Source organism: Dipodomys merriami, unplaced genomic scaffold (assembly GCF_024711535.1).
Source record: "Dipodomys merriami isolate MVZ:Mamm:240054 unplaced genomic scaffold, mDipMer1.0.p SCAF_163, whole genome shotgun sequence".
Lineage (NCBI taxonomy): Eukaryota > Metazoa > Chordata > Mammalia > Rodentia > Heteromyidae > Dipodomys > Dipodomys merriami.
Window position 1 is genome coordinate 2,092,047 of NW_027202971.1, and position 22,625 is coordinate 2,114,671.

The 22,625-nt window shown below is 57.5% G+C and overlaps 1 protein-coding gene across 4 annotated transcripts in view; it reads left to right on the plus strand.

Moving 5' to 3' along the window:
- Window positions 1–22,314, plus strand: part of Glt1d1 (glycosyltransferase 1 domain containing 1) — a 46,886-nt gene extending 24,572 nt beyond the window's left edge. For 3 of the 4 annotated variants that reach the window (XM_070024899.1, XM_070024895.1, XM_070024897.1), the window contains 6 exons: window positions 3,335–3,430; window positions 4,060–4,109; window positions 8,782–8,825; window positions 9,959–10,079; window positions 13,890–13,988; window positions 21,205–22,314. In XM_070024899.1, the coding sequence (XP_069881000.1) occupies window positions 3,335–3,430; window positions 4,060–4,109; window positions 8,782–8,825; window positions 9,959–10,079; window positions 13,890–13,988; window positions 21,205–21,366 (572 nt within the window). In that variant the 3' untranslated portion in view covers window positions 21,367–22,314. The remainder of the gene's footprint in view (window positions 1–3,334; window positions 3,431–4,059; window positions 4,110–8,781; window positions 8,826–9,958; window positions 10,080–13,889; window positions 13,989–21,204) is intronic. The other variant, XM_070024898.1, reaches the window with a different exon arrangement.
- The last annotated feature ends 311 nt before the right edge of the window (window positions 22,315–22,625 follow it).

Genomic DNA, 22,625 nt, shown 5'->3' on the forward strand with positions numbered 1-22,625 from the left:
GAACTACTTCCGGCTTTTTTCTTTTTGCTTATGTGGTGCTGAGGAATCGAACCCAGAGCCTCAGGCATGCAAGGCAAGCACTCTACCAGTGAGCCACCTTCCCAGGCCCCTTTTTTTGTTTTTATCTACATTTTGCAAACTCTGTAAGTAATTGTCCACGGAGGAGGGGGTTCCTCGGTTTGTGAGGACAGCCTCTCTGTGGATGCCACCCCTCTCCCATCTCCCCTGTCTCTCTTTAAAATCCACAAGTGGATGCAGCACATCCCCAAGGTGGCTGGGGGCTGTGTGGCGTCTGGGCTACCGTACACCGTAGTTGCTGCCCAGGAGGGGCGGGCCTGCGGTCAAGCGTGTCCTTCCTGTCTGTGAGAACAACCCTTGTGTCCCCAACAAGTGCACAAAAGACACTCGACTCCAACTGCTGGGGCAGCATTGTATTTTTCTTAAATCCTAGAATAAGACCAGGCATCTGGCGCTTTGTTCTGTCACTCTCTAATTTAATTTCCTGAATTCCCATGACATTTACTCTCCTGCCCGGGAAGAAGATGGGAAAGAGGCAGGGCGTAGAGAATTAGCTCTGTCCCCTTCTGGGCCAGCAGCCTCAGAATCAATTTAGAGCTAAGGATGAGCACTCTAAAAAATTGAAATGAAACAGACTAGAAAACATCACAGTGCTTTGCAGAGACTAAAGCATCCCCTCCCGTTTCTTATTTACATGTATTAGTTGGACAACGGAGTTTCATGTCACCGTGATGTTTCCATGCGGGCATACAATGTACCCCTATCAAATTCACCCTCCTTCCCTCTTTCTCATTTATCTTCCCCTTTCTCCACAGGTTGTATTGTTCCATTTGCACATGTGTGTATAAAGTACCTTCCTCTTCCTTTTCACTTCCTGTCCCAGCTCGGCACCCACTCCCAGACAGAACCCATTTTCCTGTGCTGCACACAGCATCTCACCTCTAGTCAGGGGCTGCGCCCTGGGGATCAGCCTCCAACTCAGGGCCTTTGCAAGGACTCAGGACCTGGAGGGAGCAGGGCCAGATTGCTCCCAGACCTCACCAGGGCCCACGCCTTCACACAGTCCTCAGCCCGGGCCTTTCACATCGCAGCAACACAGAGCTGTGCTCGGCTGCAGCTCCCAGGTCATTCCTGGGGTCCGTTGTTTGGCTCTTTTACACCCCTCCTTCAGTGGTGCACCTGTCTGCTTTGTCTTTGGAGAGCCTTCCTTCTTTTCCTCTTGCTCCTGTGTGCACAGGTGTCCCACCAGATCAGAAGTGTGACCAAGGGCACCATGTCTTAACCACCTCGCTTGGAGGCACACAGATTTTTGTGACTAGATGGACCGTGCACGTACACATATGTGTATGCATGTATGCGTGTGCACCTAGGTCCTGCATGCCAGGCTGGGGTCTCTGATATTAATTAAGGTGGTGTCTTCTGTTTTCTCCGTACATGGTGTTGTTTACTTTGTAGGCAGTACATCCTTCTGGCAAAGGTGCTCTATGTCTTTGTCCTCATCAGACTGGTTCTTGCCTGGGAATGTGGACATTTCTCATACCCAACCCCACTCTCCTTGGATTTTTTTGTCAGTCATAGGGCTTGAACTCAGGGTCTGGGTGCTATCCCTGAGCTCTTTTACTCAAGGCTAATGTACCACTTTGAGCCACAGAGCCACTTCCATTTTTCTGGTGGTTAATTGGAGATAAGAGTCTCACGGACTTTCCTGTCCAGGCTGGTTTTGAACCATGATCCTCAGAACTCAGCCTTCCGAGTAGCTGGGGTGATAGGTGTGAACCACTGGTGCCTGGCTTTAGCTTTTATTGAAGAACAGAATATGATTTATTAAAGAGAAGAAGAGTTGTCTTCTCACCTCAGAGTCCCAGACCTGACCAGATTCTCTGACCTTGAGTTCATGTTCTGCACATAGTATCTAGCTCAGAGATCAGGTCGCAAAAGTGATCATTCAGGCTTGGATTAAAGACATCTCAGCAAGATTGTCGTGTGTGTGTGTGTGTGTGTGTGTGTGTGTGTGTGTGTGTGTGTGTGTGTGTGTGTGTGTGTGTGTGTGCGCGTGCGTGTGTGTGTGTGTGTGTGTGCGTGCGTGCGTGTGTGTGTGTGTGTGTGTGTGTGTGTGTGTTGCTATGAGGGATATCTCAGCATGTCAGTAAAGGTTTTCTACAGAGCAAATTGGGTATTGGTTTTTAAGATTATCTGGTGTCACTGTACGTTATTATAATCAGACAGAGTAATTAAATTTTTACTCAAGATTTACAGAAGCAAAAGGAAAGGAGGCTGTTTGCATTAAAGGCTTATCCTGGGCAAGACCACCTTGAACTTGCTTCTTTTTATGGCCAATGACACCGATTGTGGATTCTGAAGTTTTAGATGAGCATGTGTCACGTGTATTAATAACCACCGTTGAGCCAGTTGCCTGTGGAGGTCTAATAAACCACCAGGAGATTTACTGGCTTAAAACAGTGGCTCCAGAACTTAGCCAATGATGTGGAGTGGACAGTTTTGTTGCTCTGAGGTTCCACGGGCAGTGCCTGCCTGCTGCACACATGCTCTGAGCTCACACACAGGCCCGACAGGCCCCACCAGTGAGGGTCAGAGTGCAGGTCCCGGGCCAGCCCTGAGGCCAGGGGTAGAGCTGGCAGCCCCACATACCAGTGGAAAGAGTTGTCAGGAGTGGATATCCCAAGCTACTCCTCACACCTCACTGTGAGGCCAGGTAAGCCTTTCTGGACAGAGAGGGAAAGAGAGAGAGAGAGGAGGGGAGGGTGGGAAGGAGGGAAAGAGAGAGAGCCAGAGAGGACAGAAGAGAAAGTAGGGGGAGAGAAACAGAAAGAAAACTTTTTCCAGAGACAAAGAGATCTAATGGACAAATCAAAACCAGCTGGGTGAGGTGTCCTGCTTGGTGACTGGATACCTCCAGACACATGGTCACGTACACATGCATACCTGAACTCTCAAGTACATGAATACATAAGCCACTCTCGTCAACAAGATGTTGCTCCCACTGGTACTGTGTGCAGGTACCCCCGGGGCCTCTGGCTTGCATCTCCCGCATGGCTGGGTGGTCGGTCCCTGGCCTCATCCCTCCTCGTTTTCACAGCAGCAACGTGGACTTCACAGGCTGGGCAGAGCTCGGGTTTGCCCTCCCAGGAGGAACCCGATTCACAGTTGGCAGGTCGGGGTGCCTGCTAGGAGTAGAAAGTTCTGTTAGGGAGCCGGGGGTCTCCGGCGGTGGTGCTGGTGCCACCTCTGGTGGCCTCGTGCGGCGAGGGCCAGCGGGATACTCCCCGCTAGTGTGTCCTCTCCTCTTCTGTGACAGAGATCAACCAAAGCGCTGACAACCTGTGGGTTTTCCTCCTGATCTGCGGACTTCGGCAAGTGAAAGACCCTCTGTTCTTGGTGGACGCATTTTCTGGTATGGGCCACCCCTCCTCACTGCTGGATTCTGTTTAGAGATGGCTGGCAGTGTCACTGTCCATTTTCAGGGCTTCAAGCTTACACCAGAGCGGGACTTCTAGATTGTTGCTGTGGAAACAACCAAAAAGATAATTTATGGGATTAATATCTCAGCATAGTAATTTCAGTGTTGTTTTCCGCTTGCCTGTGTGTCCTTTAGGTCCGGAGGACATCATAAAAATCGCACACAACTTATAAGGCTGAAAGAGTTTTATCTGGAAATATCGCATACACACTCCTGTCTAGGATATGCCTGTGGTCTGGCTTTGTAGCTTAAACTGATGGCATGTAATCCTGTTTATCTGTCCCGGAGCCCAGATTAGGTTTCAGTGACAATGTAGTGTATTAGAAATCCATTAGAAATCACATTCTCGGGGGGGGGGGGGGGGGGAATATCATTTAATTGTGTAAAGTGTCAAATATTTAAATTCCAAATAAGTACAACTTATATTGGCAAATAACAGGGATGAAGCCATAATGATCTGAGATAGTTTACGTAATAATTTATGTTAAACTTAGCTGTTTTCCCAGATACGTTTTTAAAGTTTTAAAAACCCACTTTAGAAGTTTTGTTTTCTCCTTTTCAAGAATGGCATGAGGAGGAGCCTGGTGTTTACCTGGTGATTGTTGGCCCTGAGGTAAGTCCACAGGCCATGACTGTTTTCTAAATTGGTTGTGTTACTCTCTAGCCAACTGTATTCTTTGTATGTGCTTCTCACTTGAGTGAGAATGGCGCCCATTGGGTTAAACCCTGCGCCCTGCGTCTTCCCCGCGTCTTCTTCCTTCACTGAGAGCTGGGGCTCAGTGAGCACTGAAGGGGTGAGTGGGGTGTTCTGCGGGGCGTGGCTTTCCCAGCTCACCTCCTGTGCCTGTGCTGTGAGATCACGCTGACTCGGGCGCCCATGGGCAGTGACGGGGTACCCAGGCTGTGCTGTGAGATCACGCTGACTCGGGCGTCCATGGGCAGTGACGGGGTACGCAGGCTGTGCTGTGAGATCACGCTGACTCGGGTGCCCATGGGCAGTGACGGGGTACCCAGGCTGTGCTGTGAGATCACGCTGACTCAGGTGTCCATGGGCAGTGACGGGGTACCCAGGCTGTGCTGTGAGATCACGCTGACTCGGGAGCCCATGGGCAGTGACAGGGTACCCAGGCTGTGCTGTGAGATCACGCTGACTCGGGAGCCCACGGGCAGTGATGGGGTACCCAGGCTGTGCTGTGAGATCACGCTGACTCAGGTGTCCATGGGCAGTGACGGGGTACCCAGGCTGTGCTGTGAGATCACGCTGACTCGGGAGCCCATGGGCAGTGACAGGGTACCCAGGCTGTGCTGTGAGATCACGCTGACTCGGGAGCCCACGGGCAGTGACGGGGTACCCAGGCTGTGCTGTGAGATCACGCTGACTCAGGTGTCCATGGGCAGTGACGGGGTACCCAGGCTGTGCTGTGAGATCACGCTGACTCGGGAGCCCATGGGCAGTGACAGGGTACCCAGGCTGTGCTGTGAGATCACGCTGACTCGGGAGCCCACGGGCAGTGACGGGGTACCCAGGCTGTGCTGTGAGATCACGCTGACTCGGGAGCCCACGGGCAGTGAATGGCACCCAGCTGTGGGTGGGGAAGTGTGGCAGTGCAGGGCAGTACTGGAGTCCTGTGCCGCTGGAGACCCGGTAGACACCACCGCGACTCCGTCACATGTCTGGGCTGCATGCACCAGAGAGCACCCCGCCACGTGTCAGCAGGACACCTGGAGAAGGCGCTCACCGAGGGATGGCTGGAAGCCCAAGAGCCACACATCTCCATGCAGGAGCCTGGCAGGGCAGTGCCACACACCCAGGGACCAGTGCGGGACGCCCGGGGACCAGTGCAGACGCCCGGGGACCAGTGCAGACACCCAGGGACCAGTGTGGGACACCCGGGGACCAGTGCAGACGCCCGGGGACCAGTGCAGACGCCCGGGGGCCAGTGCAGACACCCAGGGACCGGTGCAGACGCCCGGGGACCGGTGCAGACGCCCAGGGACCGGTGCAGACACCCGGGGGCCGGTGCAGACACCCGGGGACCAGTGCAGACACCCGGGGGCCAGTGCGGGACACCCGGGGACCAGTGCAGACACCCGGGGACCAGTGCAGATGCCCGGGGACCAGTGCAGACACCCGGGGACCAGTGCAGACACCCAGGGACCGGTGCAGACACCCGGGGGCCAGTGCAGACACCCGGGGGCCAGTGCGGGACACCCGGGGACCAGTGCGGGACACCCGGGGACCAGTGCAGATGCCCGGGGACCAGTGCAGACGCCCGGGGACCAGTGCAGACACCCGGGGACCAGTGCAGACGCCCGGGGACCAGTGCAGACACCCGGGGACCAGTGCAGACACCCGGGGACCAGTGCAGACACCCGGGGACCAGTGCAGACACCCAGGGACCAGTGCAGACACCCAGGGACCAGTGCAGACACCCGGGGACCAGTGCAGACACCCAGGGACCTTCGGCTGCCTCTCTGCAGCCGGGAGTGAGGAAGACCCCAGAGGAAGTCAGGGCGCTAATGGGGCGGGTGAAGTGGCTGCTCACTGGTCAAAGCAAGTTAAAATCATGGTCATGAGTAGGCTGTCTACTTTCATTGAGAATCAAACAGCAGGGCTGGATGTGTTTCCAAATCAGTCACTGGGAATCCAGTGACGTTAAGTTTGGACCCTGTGCTTCCCCTCCTGGGAACTGGTTGTACCCAGCTGGTAAAAGGCGAGGGACAGGAAGACTGGCTGAGTCGGGCGGGAGGATGGGTGAAGAGGACCGAGAGCCGGCGATGGCCCGTGCTCCTTGGTCATGGTTTCTGTTATCTGCTGTGCCCTGTGCATCCCGCACCTCTGCTTCTCTGTGCCCTCTTTATGTCTTCACATCTGCTTCCTTTTGAAAGTGCACACTGCACAGCAAGTGTTTCAGGCCCCTGGATGTGTCCCAGCGAGAAGAACACACCTGCTGCGGTCTGGGCCCAGACTGCACCAGCCCTGCTGGGTGGTAGTCCCCACCGCCTCAATCCCCAGGGACCGCAGGTGTTTCTGGGAGGTGCGGGGCTGAGCTCAGTGCCTGTCTCCTGACACCCACAGCTGTAACCTCCACGGCTCAGCCAGAGGCAGACCTGCCTCTTAGGCGTTACCTGTCCTGACGACCATCACTCTGCTCTTTAATTGCAGCATTTACATCATTGGCTTCAGTATTTTATGTCCTCTTTTTAGACTATAAGTTGATTATACAAAAGGGTCTCACTGTGTTATGACCGTATGTGTACAGACCGCATTCACCCCCACAGTTTCTCTTTTCTGTCCTCCTCATTTGTTACTTTTTTTTTTTTTTTTTTTTTACAATTTTAATGGTTGTCATTATCCTCTCTTTATGCACACATGTAAAGTGTTTCAAGCAGTCTACTCTGCAACCATTTACAAATTAGCACAACGATGTTCTGGATTATTTTAAAACCGTGGATGTTTGCTTTGTGAGCATGTTCAGTTCCGGAGTGAGCTTAGCAGGTTCAAGCTTCTCGGAACGCTGGGCTCCCGTCTTGTTGTGAGAGGAGCCGTTTCTGGCCACGTGGTGGGGATGCGTGCCTGCCCACACTCAAGGTTCAGTGCCCAGATGCTCGTGGCTCAGCTGGCGGGGCCTCAGTGTCTCCATCTGTAAAGCTGGGGTGAGACACAGCCCCAGCCTGTGAAGCTCTAGAGCCTGGCTCTCAGGCAGCATCTCGCTGATATTAGGGGAGAAAAGCAACTGCTAGAGCAACGTTCTCTTTCTGCTCCAACTTGCCGAGGCCCTGCCTTGTCTGCAGACACCTGGAGTTTGGATTTCCACGAAAGTCCCTTTGACCTCCAGTTTCCCATTTCAGGGAAACACACAGCTCCTGCCCCGGGGCACCTTGCTTGGCCTTTTCTGGTGCTAAGGAGCACCTGGGGATGGTCAGTGTGGGCATGGAAGCCTTGTAACTCCCCTGGTAGCTTCTCATATCAGAGGTCGTTTCCCCTAAGCCCCAGAACCAGGACAATATATTTCTCCTGGGAAGTCAATGACTCAGAGGAAGAACTGAAGACCGCCCCTGCTGTTCACAGTGCTTTTGCCACTAAAACTTTCATAGTGTGTGCTTTCATTAACTGAGTATCTGTCTGCCCTTCCTTTTCTCTTCGTCATGCATTTTGTTTCACTTGGCTTCACTAAGAGATTTGAAAATGAACTCATGTGGAAAGTAAACCCAGAGAACACAGTGCAGTGTGAAGTTCTGTCCTGAGAGGCTGTTAGAACTTAAGCGAAACTTCAGTTCAGGTGCTGGGTATTTCAGAGGCCTTAGGGGTTTTGATTTGATTCCCTGGCAAATGATCTTTCCCCGAAGAGTTAATTATGAGTGCAAAGCATGCTAATCAATCAAGGGGAGGAGGTTGTTAAGCTAAAATGATCAGGAGTAAATTATTAATGTGAAAATGTGTAGAGCAAGTCATGTTTTTATTGGACTGTTTACTGCTCATCCTGGGGTGCCCAGTGATCATAGAATTAACTCAGAGGCTCCAGGTACCTTGAACAGAAGTGATCAGAACTGGGGAATGAACAGACTATCCTGTCCATCCACATAGATTCCCAGGCACAGAACTGTGCGCCAAGCACCTCCTGGGGTCCAGGCAGGGGATGGGGTGCAGAGGTCCTCTGCTGCTGGCTCTCGTGGGAGGACAGTCAATGGAGGGCATCTGTGAGGGGGCATTGTCTGTACCCGGGAGGATGAGGAGATGTGGGGACAGGGTGACGTGCCTGGAGAGACTGGAACATAGAGCAAATAGGTATTCCATAGGCATTCCACAGCAGAAACCGGCTTTATGAGCTTGACTCTCGAGTCAGACTGCCTAGATGTGAAGACTGGGCCAGCACCTTTCTAGCAGTGTGAGAAACCATCTCTCAGAGCTGTGTCTTCCTGAGTCAAAGGAGAGGAAGGCGTTTCCACAAAGAAGTTAGTGTGTGCAAAGGGCTTTTAGCCCAGAGTGTCCTGAGTGACTAGAAAACAGCGCCCTGCCCACTCACGGCTGGACCTTCTTCCCTCCAAACATCTCTCTAGGGCCGAGTTCCAAGCCCGCACAGCCTTGTGCCTCGAGTGTGACGCAGCCTGCCCAGCCACGCACGGTGTGAGCACACCTGACACCACCAGCCCCGCGGAACAAACCCAGGCACCCCCATCTGTGTGATTTGGGTGTGGACTCGGCTCCGCAGCTCTTAGGTTTAATTCTCTGGAGACTGGGGCTCTGCTACCGACCCCTCAGGTCCTTCTCTGTCTCCTTCCAGGTGGATCCAGAGTTTACGAGAGAAGTAAAAGCCCGGGTGAAGAGGTGAGGGGAGAGGAAGCCCGCGAGGCTCCTCACGGTGCCGGTGCCTGGGCCTCTCCCGGGCCTTGCAGTCCCACCCTGCCCCATGGCTCAGCCTGGAGGCGACAGCTGCACCGCATAGACGCTGGCCCACCACAGGGCCAGCCTGAACGCAGGGGAAACCACGGCGGGGGATACGTCTTCATGGGTTACACTGGCACATACTGAAAAGACTTTTAAGTCTTTCCCATCCCCCAGGGTTTGGAAGGACGGAGCTGCCTTGTCTTTGGCTAGAGCCTCTTTCAAGATCAGTTTGTCAGTATATTGGTTAGAAACTGCATTCTCCCACCAGAAAAAAACCAAGACTCCGTAGCACTGGGTTGGATGAGTTGATGTTTAATTGCTCATTTAAGACAATCTGATCCGGGCCTGGTGGCACCAGCTATATCCCAGCCCTGAGGCTGGGGAATGGAATGTTTTGGTCCAGCCTGGATTACATCACAAGATCCTATCTCCCAAGACAAATCTGAGAGTAGTTTAATGGCGGACTGGGGTGGGCTGAGCCTTCAGGGCCCTGGGCTGCTTCAGTCCCATTCCTGGCACCCTGGCCTATGTCTCCCGTCCTGTGACAGGCCGTCTGGTCACAGGACTTCATCCATCACGGGGCAGGAGACAGGACAGGGCAAGAAGGCTCCACCCTCCATTGAGCCTGTCCTTGGAAGGGCTGTCTCCCAGTGCCCCCGCGTGCCACCCTCCTCAGAGGGTGTGAGTCGGGGTCTGCCATGTTCACAGTGCAGATGCCCACATTGCACAGCTCAGCCCTCTGGGTCAGAGCGTGTGCGTCCAACAAGATGGGGCCGGCAAGGGCAGGGACAGGCAGGAACATGGGAAGAAGCTCCTGCTTGGTGGGAAGCGTGACCCAGCTGGGTCACAGCTCTGTCAGCTCTGGGGGGCAGGGTGTGGGCTCCCCTGAAGTGCATCTGGCTCCCAGTGTTGGAGCCAGTGCAGTGCGCGTATTCATACAGGCCAGGCACAGGGACCGTCACGGATCCCCCATGTGGTCCCCGCTGACGAGTCAGCCAGTTGTGCTGGCCTGATCTACAGTCATCCTCAGAGGCTTCTCCTCATGTCTCCCATGTGCTCTCCCTGTGGTTCAGGGCCTCCGGGGTGCGGCTGGTCAGCGAGATGTCGCAGGGGGACCTGCACGCGGCCATGAAGAACTGCTTCGCGCTGGTGAACAGCTCCCTTTCCGAGGGCATGTCGGCCGCCATCCTGGAGGTGCGCAGCGTTGGGACGGGAAGGGGCCCGGGCTCCGCGGGGCGGCTGACGCGTGGGTGTCGGGCCTCTGTCTTCTAAAGGCAGGAGGATGACCAACGTTTGGAGGGCTGTCTCGGAACTCTGGCTTCAGTTCTCACTGCTGTTTCTCTTTGCGGGGACCAGAATGAAGTGAGGCCCAGGACGGGGAGGCGGGGGACGGGGAGGCGGGGGACACGGCAGGAAGTGGGGCGAGGTGTTCCCCCAAACGCCTGCCTTGAGCCCATGTCTCTTCTCGCCACTCTGTTGTGCTCTGCGATCCCAGCGTCCAGCGGGGATGGAGGGAACACTTGTGCCTCCCCTCCGTGCTGGGCTGGACAGCAGCACGGCCTCTGCTTTGGCCAGAGGTGTGTGTCCAGCCGGGTACGGCACAGGCTGCCGCCTGGGCCAGGCTGCAGCAAGGAAGTTCTGCCCTGGACTCTACGTCAGGCTCTGCTGGGCAGTGTCCACTCACGTACCGGGTTACAACCAAGCTCTCCCTGTCTGAGGTGACCCCCTAACGTGTCTTCTCCCCTCTCAGGGGCTCTGGGGAAGGACATTGTAGCAGAATATCCTAACGACATTGTCTAGGTAGTTGTTGATGTGAGTCTAACGCAGGTTTCCCTTTGAGGGAGGCCATGCCCGGAGGGGCTGGCCCCGCGCTCCTGGTAGGCAGCTGTCCCACCGACGGCCTCGGGTCCTGCGGGGGCGCAGCACACCCGTGGCTGAGCCTACTGCAGAAGGGGAGGCCTGGGGTCAGGGCTCACCCGCGCTCGCTCTGGCCTGGGGTCAGGGCTCACCCGTGCTCGCTCTGGCCTGGGGTCAGGGCTCACCCGCGCTCGCTCTGGCCTGGGGTCAGGGCTCACCCGTGCTCGCTCTGGCCTGGGGTCAGGGCTCACCCGTGCTCGCTCTGGCCTGGGGTCAGGGCTCACCCGTGCTCGCTCTGGCCTGGGGTCAGGGCTCACCCGTGCTCGCTCTGTGTGGTGCCCACTGTTGTGTTCTTGGCCAGACCCACCATACCTGTAGCCTGCTTGATGCCCTTGGCTACCATCTGAATGCACTGGATTCACTGGCAGAGGGACAGTTTACAAACCCCAGAGGCAAAGAGGAAAAAGTCCTCTTCCCAAACCTGAGCTCTGGCCAGCGCTGTAAGACAGATGTTTTCCTTGGTCGTTTCACCAAACAAAAACCCAGAACAAAGTAAGATCACAAGGGAGATGCCGGAAGCTACCCCTGTGGTGGACTCAAGTGGGGCTCGCAGGGGTGTGGCAAGGCCTGAGCCCCACCCCCGTGCCCCACCCCCGTGCCCCACCCCTGAGCCCCTCCCCCGAGCCCCACCCCCGAGCCCCTCCCCCGAGCCCCACCCCCGTGCCCCACCCCCGAGCCCCACCCCCGAGCCCCACCCCAGTCCGTCCCCACTGAACTCTAGGCTGGTTCTCTCCCCTGATCAGTGCCAGTATTGAGCACCTACTGGATGCTGTTTTGTATCTAGGCACATTTTTTTTTTCCTAATGAGGGGATGTAGGGAAGGATTTTATAACTAGCACACACAGCATTTTGCTGTGGATAAGTTGCTGTCAAACCTCGTTTACTTCAAAGGAAAAGCAGCTGCTAACCGTTGCAACTGCCCTAAAATGTTGACATCTCGTTCTTTCGGAAAGTCCAAGATAACCTCCAGGCGAGGGGTTTTGAATGAAGCTGATTTCCAGGGAGTGGCGAGAGTGGGTTTCATCAGAATCCGTTCAGATGCCCAGTGCGGACCATCGCGTGACAATCACCTGTGAAGTACGCGACCTTCGATCTTCCCAAACGGGCTGTTCTTCCATGGCAGCGTGCGAAAGCACACTGCTCACGGACAGGCCCCCACGTCACCCCCAGCATGGCCACCGGGGCCACGTTCCTGGACTGAGCCACTGCTGCCCGGGGCGTCCACCTGCACAGAACTGCAGAGGACAGCATTAGGTTCTCTTCAGTCTGGCGTCATGGTGGCTCACACCTGTAATTCCTGTTATCTGGGAGGCAGACCTCAAGAGGATGTGGTTCAAGGCCAGCCCAGGCAGAAAACGTTCAAGAGACCTCGGGTCAACCAGACGTTTCGCCGAGGGTGGTGGTGCATGTCTGTCATTCCGGCTGTGTGGGGAGCGTAAACTGGAGCGTCAGGCCACGCAGGCATCGTTGTGAGATCTCATTGTTTTTTTTTTAAATAACAAAAGCAAAAAAGGCTGGAGGTATGGCTGAAGTGGTAGCAGACACAAGGCCCTGAGTTCAAACCCCAGGACTGAAAAAAAAAGAATGATCTTCTCATCCTCGTCTTCCTAATTAGTGCTTCTCAGAAAGCACACAGAACACTGAGCAGAGCCAATTTTTGCCACCCAGAAGAAAGGAGGGTTGTACTCTAAAGCTTAGGCAGCGCCCCATGCCCTGCTCCCCCTCACCCCCCCACGAACAGCTCTCGGCCCAGTGACTGGACGCATGCAGCACTCAGCACTTCAGCATGCCGTGTTCAGACGATGATCCCCACAATGAGTGGTGATTACCCAGCACACTGCCACCCAAGCCATCACCATACAAGAGAATTGCTGGGCACTGGTGGCTCACGCCTGTCATCCTAGCTACTCAAGGCTGAGATCTAAGGATTGTGGTTCAAAGCCAGCCTGGGCGGGAAAGTCAGTGAGACTCTTATCTCCAATTAACCACCAGAAAGCTGGAATGGAGCTGTAGCCTAAGTGGTTAGAGTGCTAGCCTTGAGTGAAAAAAGCCAACTAAGAGCTCTGGGTGCTGAGTTCAAGCCCCAGTTCTGGCCTAAGACACACACACACACACACACACACACACACACACACACACACACACACACACACACACACACACACACACACACACACACACACACACACACACACACACACACACACACACACACACACACACACACACACTTGCATGCAAGCAGCCCTCTGTGAGAGTCTGCACTGGATAGTTTTCACCCAGGATAGTTTTCACACCTGCCCAGACGCTTACTACACCTGAGCCACCGTCATCCGTGGGCAGCTCGGTGGGTGTGGCCAGCGGCTGAGCTTCCTCATTCTGCTGTACAAGATAAGAACATCACTGTAACCCACGCCCACCAGGCTAAGAATGGCCTAGCGGCTACGGAGCGCACAGTGCCCACGGGAAGGCTGCATCACGGGGCCTGGGGTGGTGAGGGGAGCTGGTGTGGAGAACACAGAGGCAGGGGTGCAGCGGTGCCTCGGCCTGCCCTCTGACGTCCAGATCACCTGCTCCAGGTTCTCGGTTCGCTGCACCTGCTCTGCAGGTGATCGCGCATTTCCAAACCCCATCTCACGTGAGCCCCTCAGGCCGCCTTCACACTGCAGCCACATTCTAGAAGGTTTCCCCAGGCGGCTTTGGCCTCATTGCGTCCAGCATCTTCTTCCGCCACCATCTGCCTCCACAGTCCGCGGTGGGTCTTCCACAGCCGGATCCCCTTCCCCGGGATCAGCCTGGGCCATAGCTGACCGCCACAGTGATTGAAAGGAAAGCGGCACACTGTCAGAGGGCTGCTGCAGTGATTGTGTCAGTCAGGCGATGACGGTCTCGTTTCCCGAGCTCCCGCAGGCAAGAGGCAGCTACGGCTCGGGTGTGGCTTCACACTGGGGGCTGGTGGCGGTGAGGCCATCTTGGCTGGCCTGTGTTTTGTGAGGTGCTGGGAGGGGGCCCGGGGAGCGTGCGTAGCCCTCTTATCACTGAGCCCTCCAAGTGACAGTCTGCCCGTCGGTCCTTCTGTCTCCTTAGGCGATGGATCTGGAAGTCCCTGTGCTGGCCCGGAACATCCCTGGGAACGCAGCTGTGGTGGAGCACGAGGTGACTGGGCTGCTCTTCTCTGACCCCCAGGTAAGCGTGAGTCCCGGCCTGTCATACCCGCACACATTCGCCGGGCCACGCGGCATCGTGTGTGCCATCCCGGGATGGCCTGTGAGTCCCGGGTCCTGGCAGGCTCTCCCTGGCTGGCAAGGCCGGGTGTCTGGGATGTTTGAACAGGGGCCGAGCCTCATGTCCAGGGCCCAGGATGCCTCCCTCTCCTCCCTCCTCCCTTGAGGCTCCAGCTTCCCTGTCTGGAGCGTCCGGCGGCAGATGTCCCCTCCAGCATGGCTTGTCCTGTCCCTGACACTTTAGGCCCCTCTGTCCACAGCTGGCTTGTTACGAGTCAGAGTGATTCCTGCCTAAACAAGCCCCAGGTCAGCTTTGGGGCAGGGGGTCTGGTGCGTCCCCAGGCATGGGAGGACCTAACCAGGCCTCCGCATGCCAATGCCTTGCCTTTCCCCCCACACCAAAACAAAAAGAACTAACAACAAACCCAGCTCGAGGCAGGAAGCCAGCTCTGCAAGCCCTTGTTGGCGCGCCAAGCACAGGAGTGTTTGTTACCCAACCGGCTCCGGCCCGGGTCTCCCCCGCCAGCCTGGCCAAGCTGCAGGCAGAGAATGTCCTCCACCACGCTGGCAGAGCTGGGTTCTTCCGACCCTCCACAGTGCCCATTTCCCTTTGAGCCCAGCTTCCCAGCGTGGGAGGGTGTGATGGCTCTGCCTGTGTCAGTGGCCTGTGAGCAGGACAGAGGCGGAGGGCAGGCGGCCCCCCTGGCCCCCCTGGCCCCCCCGGCCCCCCTGGCCCCCTTGGCCCCCCCGGCCCCCCCGGCCCCCCCGGCCCCCCGGCCCCCCTGGCCCCCCGGCCCCCCTGGCCCCCCTGGGCCCCGGCGTTGTGTTTCTGAAAGTGCTTACAGCTTCCTGCCCGCCGCCTGGGGTCTGTCTCGCGCTGCCCGCTCCCCGGAGCTGCCAGACTCTGTGCGGCGTCAGAGGCCGGCTTCCCCTGGACCCTCTGTGTTAGCTCTACAAAGGTTGTTCCAAAAACTTGTTTGGAAAACGAAGGCGGTTCCCTTGCTGGCTTCACGCAGGGGACGCTGTTTCTTGGCACCCCAGAACCGCACGCGCTAGACGCGGATGTCACACTTTTGGCTTTTGTTTTCTTCATAGTTTCAACCAGACTTTACCACTTGAGGGTGGGAGGTTTGGCTTTAAAAACAAAAATGTGGGTTTTTTTGTTGTTGATTTTTAAACAAGTCTGGAACTAGATCGTATTAATCCCAACCAAGAACCTCAGACAATGTCAGCCCATGGCGTGCTGCAGGGCGGGCAGAATTAATGCCAAATACCTATTCAGGTAGGTTCTAGAAATGGCGTTTTCTTTCTTCAGAAAGATTGCTGGCCTTGCAAGTTAAATATGTGTAAAAAAAGTACATATCCGAGATAGCATGCTAATCTAGTTAGTAATCTAGTCTGCCTTAAATTTTATTCCTTCGTTGAGAATATACAGAAACCTGACTTCAAAGATAGATTTCCAGGCCAAAGACAGAAGTTTTCAGAGAGGAAAGGGGAGGGGAAGGGAGAGACTGGGGAGGAGAGGCCTGGGCCTGTAGGGGGGCCATGCCGCGAGGAGCAAGAGGCAGCCTCCGCCCCCCCCCCCCGCCGGCAGGGAAAGGGGGGCTGCTGTTTGGGGACCACAAGGTACTGAACCCGCAGGATCAGAGCCCAGACCAATCCAGACCAGCCTAGGAGGGCCACAGGCCGAGAACCAGCTCGGTGGGGGACTGGCTTTGTCCCTCGGAGCAGGTGGGTGGGTGTGTCCTGTGGAGGGGTGAGGCAGGCCAGGTGGGTGGTGACACAGGACCCGCTCCCTCAGCCTGGAGTCCACTGAGGTGCCCGGGCTCTTGTGGAGGAAAGCTGCCAGTTCCTTCCCCCCTCCAGCTCTGGCTGGAGTCCCACTGTTTTAGAAACTACTGGAAATAGGACCCCTGGGTGCAGTTTGGTTAAACATTCATCTGGGGACCTCCTGCTGGATATGGGGAAGGGCACAGACAAGGGGAAGTCCTGCCTGCCCCCCCTGCCCCCCAGTGTGGCCAGCGAGCCACCCTTCCTGCCCTGGGTCCAGGCGCACTTCATGGTTACTCTTCATTTGGCCCACTCCCTCCCCGCCCCCCCAGCCCGGCCCAGACCTAGCCTCCATCCAGAGCCAGCCCCCACCCCAGACCCAGCCTCTACCCCCAGACCCAGCCTCCACCCCAGACCCAGCCTCCTCCCCAGACCCAGCCTCCACCCCAGACCCAGCCCCCACCCCAGACCCAGCCTCTACCCCCAGACCCAGCCTCCACCCCAGACCCAGCCTCCTCCCCAGACCCAGCCTCCACCCCAGACCCAGCCCCCACCCCAGACCCAGCCTCTACCCCCAGACCCAGCCTCCACCCCAGACCCAGCCTCCTCCCCAGACCCAGCCTCCACCCCAGACCCAGCCCCCACCCCAGAGCCAGCCTCCACCCCAGAGCCAGCCTCTACCCCAGACCCAGCCTCCACCCCAGAGCCAGCCTCCACCCCAGACCCAGCCTCCACCCCAGACCCAGCCTCTACCCCCAGACCCAGCCTCCACCCCAGACCCAGCCTCCACCCCAGACCCAGCCCCCACCCAGACCCAGCCTCCATCCTAGACTCTGCCTCCACCCCCCCAGACCCAGCCTCCATCCTAGAGCCAGCCTCCACCCCCAGACCCAGCCTCCACCCCAGAGCCAGTCCCCACCCCAGACCCAGCCCCCACCCAGACCCAGCCTCCTCTCCAGAGCCAGCCCCCACCCCAGAGCCAGCCTCCTCCCCAGACCCAGCCCCCACTCCAGACCCAGTCCCCACCCCAGACCCAGCCCCCACCCAGACCCAGCCTCCACCCCAGACCCAGCCTCCACCCCAGACCCAGCCCCCACCCCAGACCCAGCTTCCTCCCCAGAGCCAGCCCCCACCCCAGAGCCAGCCCCCACCCCAGACCCAGCCTTCACCCCAGACCCAGCCTCCACCCCAGACCCAGCCTCCACCCCAGAGCCAGCCCCCACCCCAGAGCCAGCCTCCTCCCCAGACCCAGCCTTCACCCCAGACCCAGCCTCCACCCCAGACCCAGCCTCCACCCCAGAGCCAGCCTCCACCCCAGACCCAGCCCCCACCCAGACCCAGCTTCCTCCCCAGAGCCAGCCCCCACCCCAGAGCCAGCCTCCACCCCAGACCCAGCCTCCACCCCAGAGCCAGCCTCCACCCCAGACCAAGCCCCCACCCAGACCCAGCCTCCACCCCAGACCCAGCCCCCACCCCAGAGCCAGCCTCCTCCCCAGACCCAGCCTTCACCCCAGACCCAGCCTCCTCCCCAGACCCAGCCTTCACCCCAGACCCAGCCTCCACCCCAGACCCAGCCCCCACCTCAGACCCAGCCTCCACCCCAGACCCAGCCTCTACCCCAGACCCAGCTTCCACCCCAGACCCAGTCCCCACCCAGACCCAGCCTCCACCCCAGACCCAGCCTCCACCCCAGAGCCAGCCCCCACCCAGACCCAGCTTCCTCCCCAGAGCCAGCCCCCACCCCAGAGCCAGCCTCCTCCCCAGACCCAGCCTCCTCTCCAGACCCAACCTCCTCCCCAGAGCCAGCCCCCACCCAGACCCAGCCTCCACCCCAGACCCAGCCTCTACCTCAGACCCAGCCTCCACCCCAGAGCCAGCCCCCACTCCAGAGCCAGCCTCCTCCCCAGACCCAGCCCCTACCCCAGACCCAGACCCTACCCCAGACCCAGCCCCCACCCCAGACCCAGACCCTACCCCAGAGCCAGCTGCTTGCATAGCTAAGAGGAGCCAGGAAGGCTTTCTTGGGGGCCCTTATGAAGGAGCTGACTAAATCAAATACAGAAAACAATTTTGATTTAAAAAATTGATGACTGGACACATTCAGCCACAGGAGGCACAGAATGCTCACTATTTTTATACACCTAACCCTGGAAAACTTCAATTTAAGCAAAGCTTTGCAGACCAAACCAGCATTGATTTTTCATTACTTCAACAACCCCGTTATTTCTCCTTTGAAGGAGGGAAGAGCAGAGTGATTTTCCTAGTTGTTTTATAGCTGTGTTTTATCGCTACCAAATTAAGATCCATGTGGCATTCAATAAAAACCACGAATCCATTTTCTCTCTCAGGGTCAGACTCTTCAAGGGGAGCTCAAGCTCATTTTTCTGGACAGTTCTATTTGTTTTACAGACAACCACAGAAAAAAAGCAAACTTTTTGGACTATGAATGGCGATAAGTAACATTTATCAGGGACATAGTATATTCCAGCCCCTGTTCTTTGGAGTCTTCAGGCTTTACATTAAAAAACATATCAGGGATCATTTCTTTAACCAACAATGGAGTAGATGAGTTACACGTACGTATCAGTGAGGAGCGGTGGAAGAGGGCAGCCCTCCACAGGGACCTGCAGGGAGGGGCCCAGGAGGGAGGGCTTGGCACAGTGCTGCTGACCACCGAGGCCGAGTCACAGACCTCCCGTCTCTTCCTGCCTGCCCCTCCCACCTTCCCTCTCCCCTACTCTCCCTGCCTCTCCTCCCTTCCTCTGTCTCTCCTGCGTGATTCTCTCTGCTCTTCCTCCCTCCCTTGACTTGTTCTTATTTTGTAAGAAGTGTCGGCACTTAGGCTTTAGGATATTCCTGGCTCCTGGAGAGCGTGTCCTGTCCCGGGCCTGCCCAGGAGAGTGCCCCGTCCCGGGTCTCTCCTCTGTCCTGGGGAGCGTCCATCCCCGCCCTGGGCCCTGCTTCACCCAACAGGCCCGCGCTGGTCACAGCAGAGCATGGCAGTGAGTGGAGGAGGTAAAGCCGCAGCTTGGCGTGTGGCTGGGATGGGACCAGCCACCAGGTGGAGCTCTCTCCACACCACAGCAAGGGACAGGAAGCCTTACCAGCAAGCTGGGGCCTGGCTGGGCGGGGAGGCACCCGGCTGGGGCGGAGCTGGGAGAGTAGAGCCTGGTGAGAGTCCCCAGAGGGAGGCCCAGCCTCCCACCGGCACTGGGGCTTCAGCCTGCCAGCCACAGTTGTGAGGGTGAGCACGTGGGAGGGGCATGGAGGGGGAGATGTGCCAGGGCCGGCCAGTCCCTGTCAGGGACGGAAGGGTCCCAGCACAGGCCCCTCCTGAGTTCACCAGGCGCCGAGGGCAGGTGTGAGCACTCGAGCTGGGCTCTGGGGGTGGCTTTTCTACTACCCATAGGTGTAGTGGCCACTTGCCCAGTGACCATCCCCCTTGGGCTGGATGGCCCGAGACAGCCCTCCCGGGCTGTGTGGCCTTAGGGATGGTGGCCAGGCATCTCTGTCCACACCCGCTCAGGTGTGTCAGCCTGGATGCTGGTGGCAGCAAGGAGGACCCAGACATCCTTCTGCACTGTCCACAAGTGTGCAAGAGCAAGACTGAACCTGTACCTTGGCTTGGAAGTGAAACTGCACCTGCTCTTCCGTGTCTTTGCTATCTTCTAGCGGCATTTGAACTCGGGACCTCACACTCCCTAGGCAGCTCCTCTACCACTGGAGCCCTTTTCACATTAGGTTATCTTTTCACGTAGGGTCTTGCATTTTTGTCTGGCCACAGACCTTGATCCTCCCACCCGAGCCTCTGTGGAGGCAGGCCCTTCCGTGGGCTGTCCGTGGAGATGGAGGCTCGTTAACAATGGCCTGGGCCAGCCCGGAACCACAGTCGTCCTGATCTCCACCTCCCAAGTATCTGGGATTACAGACTCACCCTGCACTCCTGACATCTGATGGAGCACGTCACTTGGCCAGTTCCATCTGAGAGGAGAAGTGGACCCTCCCCTCTAAGTAGGGGGTGGGGAAATGGCCCTGCAGAGCTGTACGTGGTGTGGGCTGGACGGGAGGGCTTTCCGCAATGGTCAAGACATCCCAGAACCCAGGGCGGGAGCCTGCCTTCCAGGGGTCTTGCATGCGCTCTGCTCTCTCCATTCACGTGGTGAGCCCTGCTCCTAACCCAGATCTTTCTGGCTTTATTTAAATCTTCTGTTTTATTTATTTTTTTCCAGACTTCCTTATTGCTAAGAAAAAAAGAGCATTTTATCACACCCTGTTCCCAGAAACTCTATCATTCAGGATCTTGTAAAATGGCCTTACGTTCCACAGAATTTGTATAAGCAGGGCATTGGGTTTCAGCCAAAAATCTCTGTGTTGGGTAAATCAGAGATATGAGCAATATCGTAAAATGATATTCCAGGGTTGTAAGTCTCTCTGATAATTTCAGTATGAGTGCTGTTCTGCCACGAGATGGGGATAAATACGTTACATTTTTATTATGAAAAGAACACCAATTTGCTCTAAAGTATACACACAAATACATAAAAATATAATTCTCTCATAAATATTGCTATTCAGATTGTTGGCCATAAAAGGCATCCAGTGTTTAATTAACAATAATTTTGAGAGTATGTGGACATTCCTTTTAAACAGCAGAGCTCTGGGGTTCCCATGGGCTTGTGGGGGATGATGGGGGACCGACGGGGGGGGGATACTTCACTTGGTGTGCAAGGCTCAGCCTCCATTGCTGATTGTGCACCATCGCCAGGTGTGCGAGGCTCAGCTTCCACTGCTGATTGTGTCAACATCACCAGGTGTGCGAGGCTCAGCTTCCACTGCTGATTGTGTCAACATCACCAGGTGTGCAAGGCTCAGCTTCCACTGCTGATTGTGTCAACATCACCAGGTGTGCGAGGCTCAGCTTCCACTGTTGATTGTGTCAACATCACCAGGTGTGCGAGGCTCAGCTTCCAGTGCTGATTGTGTCAACATCACCAGGTGTGCGAGGCTCGGCCTCCAGTGCTGATTGTGCACCATCTCTAGGTGTGCGAGGCTGGGCCTCCAGTGCTGATTGAGCATTGCTAGGTGTGCGAGGCTGGGCCTCCAGCGCTGATTGTGTCAGCATTGCTAGGTGTGCAAGGCTGGGTCTCCAGCGCTGATTGTGTCGCCACACTGGGCCCTGGCACGCGAGCCTGTGTTCCTGGCTCCTTCAGCTTCCCGGTGGGCACAGGAGACGAGAGGGCCGGCTGGCCATGTCTGTCCCTAGATGGAGCCCGGGACTTCAGTTCAGGCCCCGGCTCGGGCCCTGTGTAGGCATGGAAGTGAGGCGCCCCGCCCCGCCCCGCTGCGGACGGGCACAGGTCCTGCGCCTGCGGCTCATGCCCGTGTCTTCTACACGCCCTCTCTTCCAGGAGTTCATTCACTTGGCAAAGAGACTGCTTCACGAGCCTGAGTTGGAGCGGGCGCTCGCCGCCCGCGGGAAGGAGTACGTGAGGAGGCACCATGCGTGGCAGGTGGAGAGAGACACCTACCAGAGCCTCGTCAGGAAGCTGGCGGGCAGCGCAGAGGACTGAGGGCGAGCGGCGGCGTCCGGTCCCAGCCAGCCCCGGCGGCACCCGGCCACCCCACGCTCCCCGCGCTGCAGACCGTGCCCAGCTGGGGGCCGGTGATGGGTGATGAGAGTCAGAGGATCGTCTTTGCAACTCTCTCGCTTTGCAAGCCCTTGAGCAACCCAGACCCACCACTGCCAGTTCACAAAGCAGAGAAACAATCGGAATAGTGAGCTGAGGGCGCAGGCAGCCTTGCTGGCCTGGTCCCGGGCCCCTGACCTCCAGCCCAGCCCAGCCTGGAGTGCCTGGGCTGCCGCCACCCGCTCTAAGTTCCCGAGGAGCCGTGGGAATCGCGACCAGCACGTTCACCCTGCCGTGCCCCCGCAAGGCTGCCCGAGGCCCCGCCCACCGCTCCCACCCATCTCCCATGGCCTGAGACTTTGCTGCCCTGCCTCCCAGGTGCTCCTGGCCCTCCAGGAGCAAGGACCTGCGAACAGTCACCAGCTTCCAGCCTGTAGCAGGCCTTAGCTGTGAGGCATGGCCAAAGACACAGTGGCATTGTCACGGTGGCCGTCACCACACTGGAACCGCCCTCCCTAGAGGCCACCGCCACGGCCGCACTGACCCCGCAGAGCCCCGCTGAGTCCCGACGCCATCTCTTTCCAGCATAGGTGCGGTCCGTCCAGTCTGTGGGCGTGAAGTCAGCTCCGGCTCAGAATCAGCCACCCAGAGGAGGAGAGGAGGCTGAAGCGCCCTGGAGGCCCACGGGGAGCTGCTCCTGAAGGGCTTGTGGAGGCTCTGGCCGGGGTGAGGGCTTGGAGCCAGCAGTGCCCTCGCGCGAGGGCTCATCTCAGCGTTTGCATCGCCATCCTGTTCAAAAGGGAGCAAAAGCCGCATCTCGCTTAAAGTGCGCCCATGCCCGACACACATCGGGAAGGGGAAGGTTCTGCGTAATAAAGCGTGTGGCCATCAGCTGTACATTCACCCCTGTGTTTATTCCGGAAGCAGCCTCAGCTGCTCCCTGTCAGCCGCTTCCCCGAGGAGGGTCCTCCCCCTGGAGTTCGGGTCTAAGACGCGGCTGTGCTTGTCCCGGGGCGCGTCTGTCTGCTCCATTGCCGTAAGAAATGCCGGCCGTGCCCAGCGCGCAGAGCTGCCTGCTCTCTGAAGGCCCGGGGCGCAGCCTGTGCGGATGGACTGAGCAGATCCATCCGGGTGCTCTCCAGAAAAGGCAGCCGGGCGCCAGAGGCTCACCCCTGTCATCCTGTCATCAGGAGGCTGAGAGC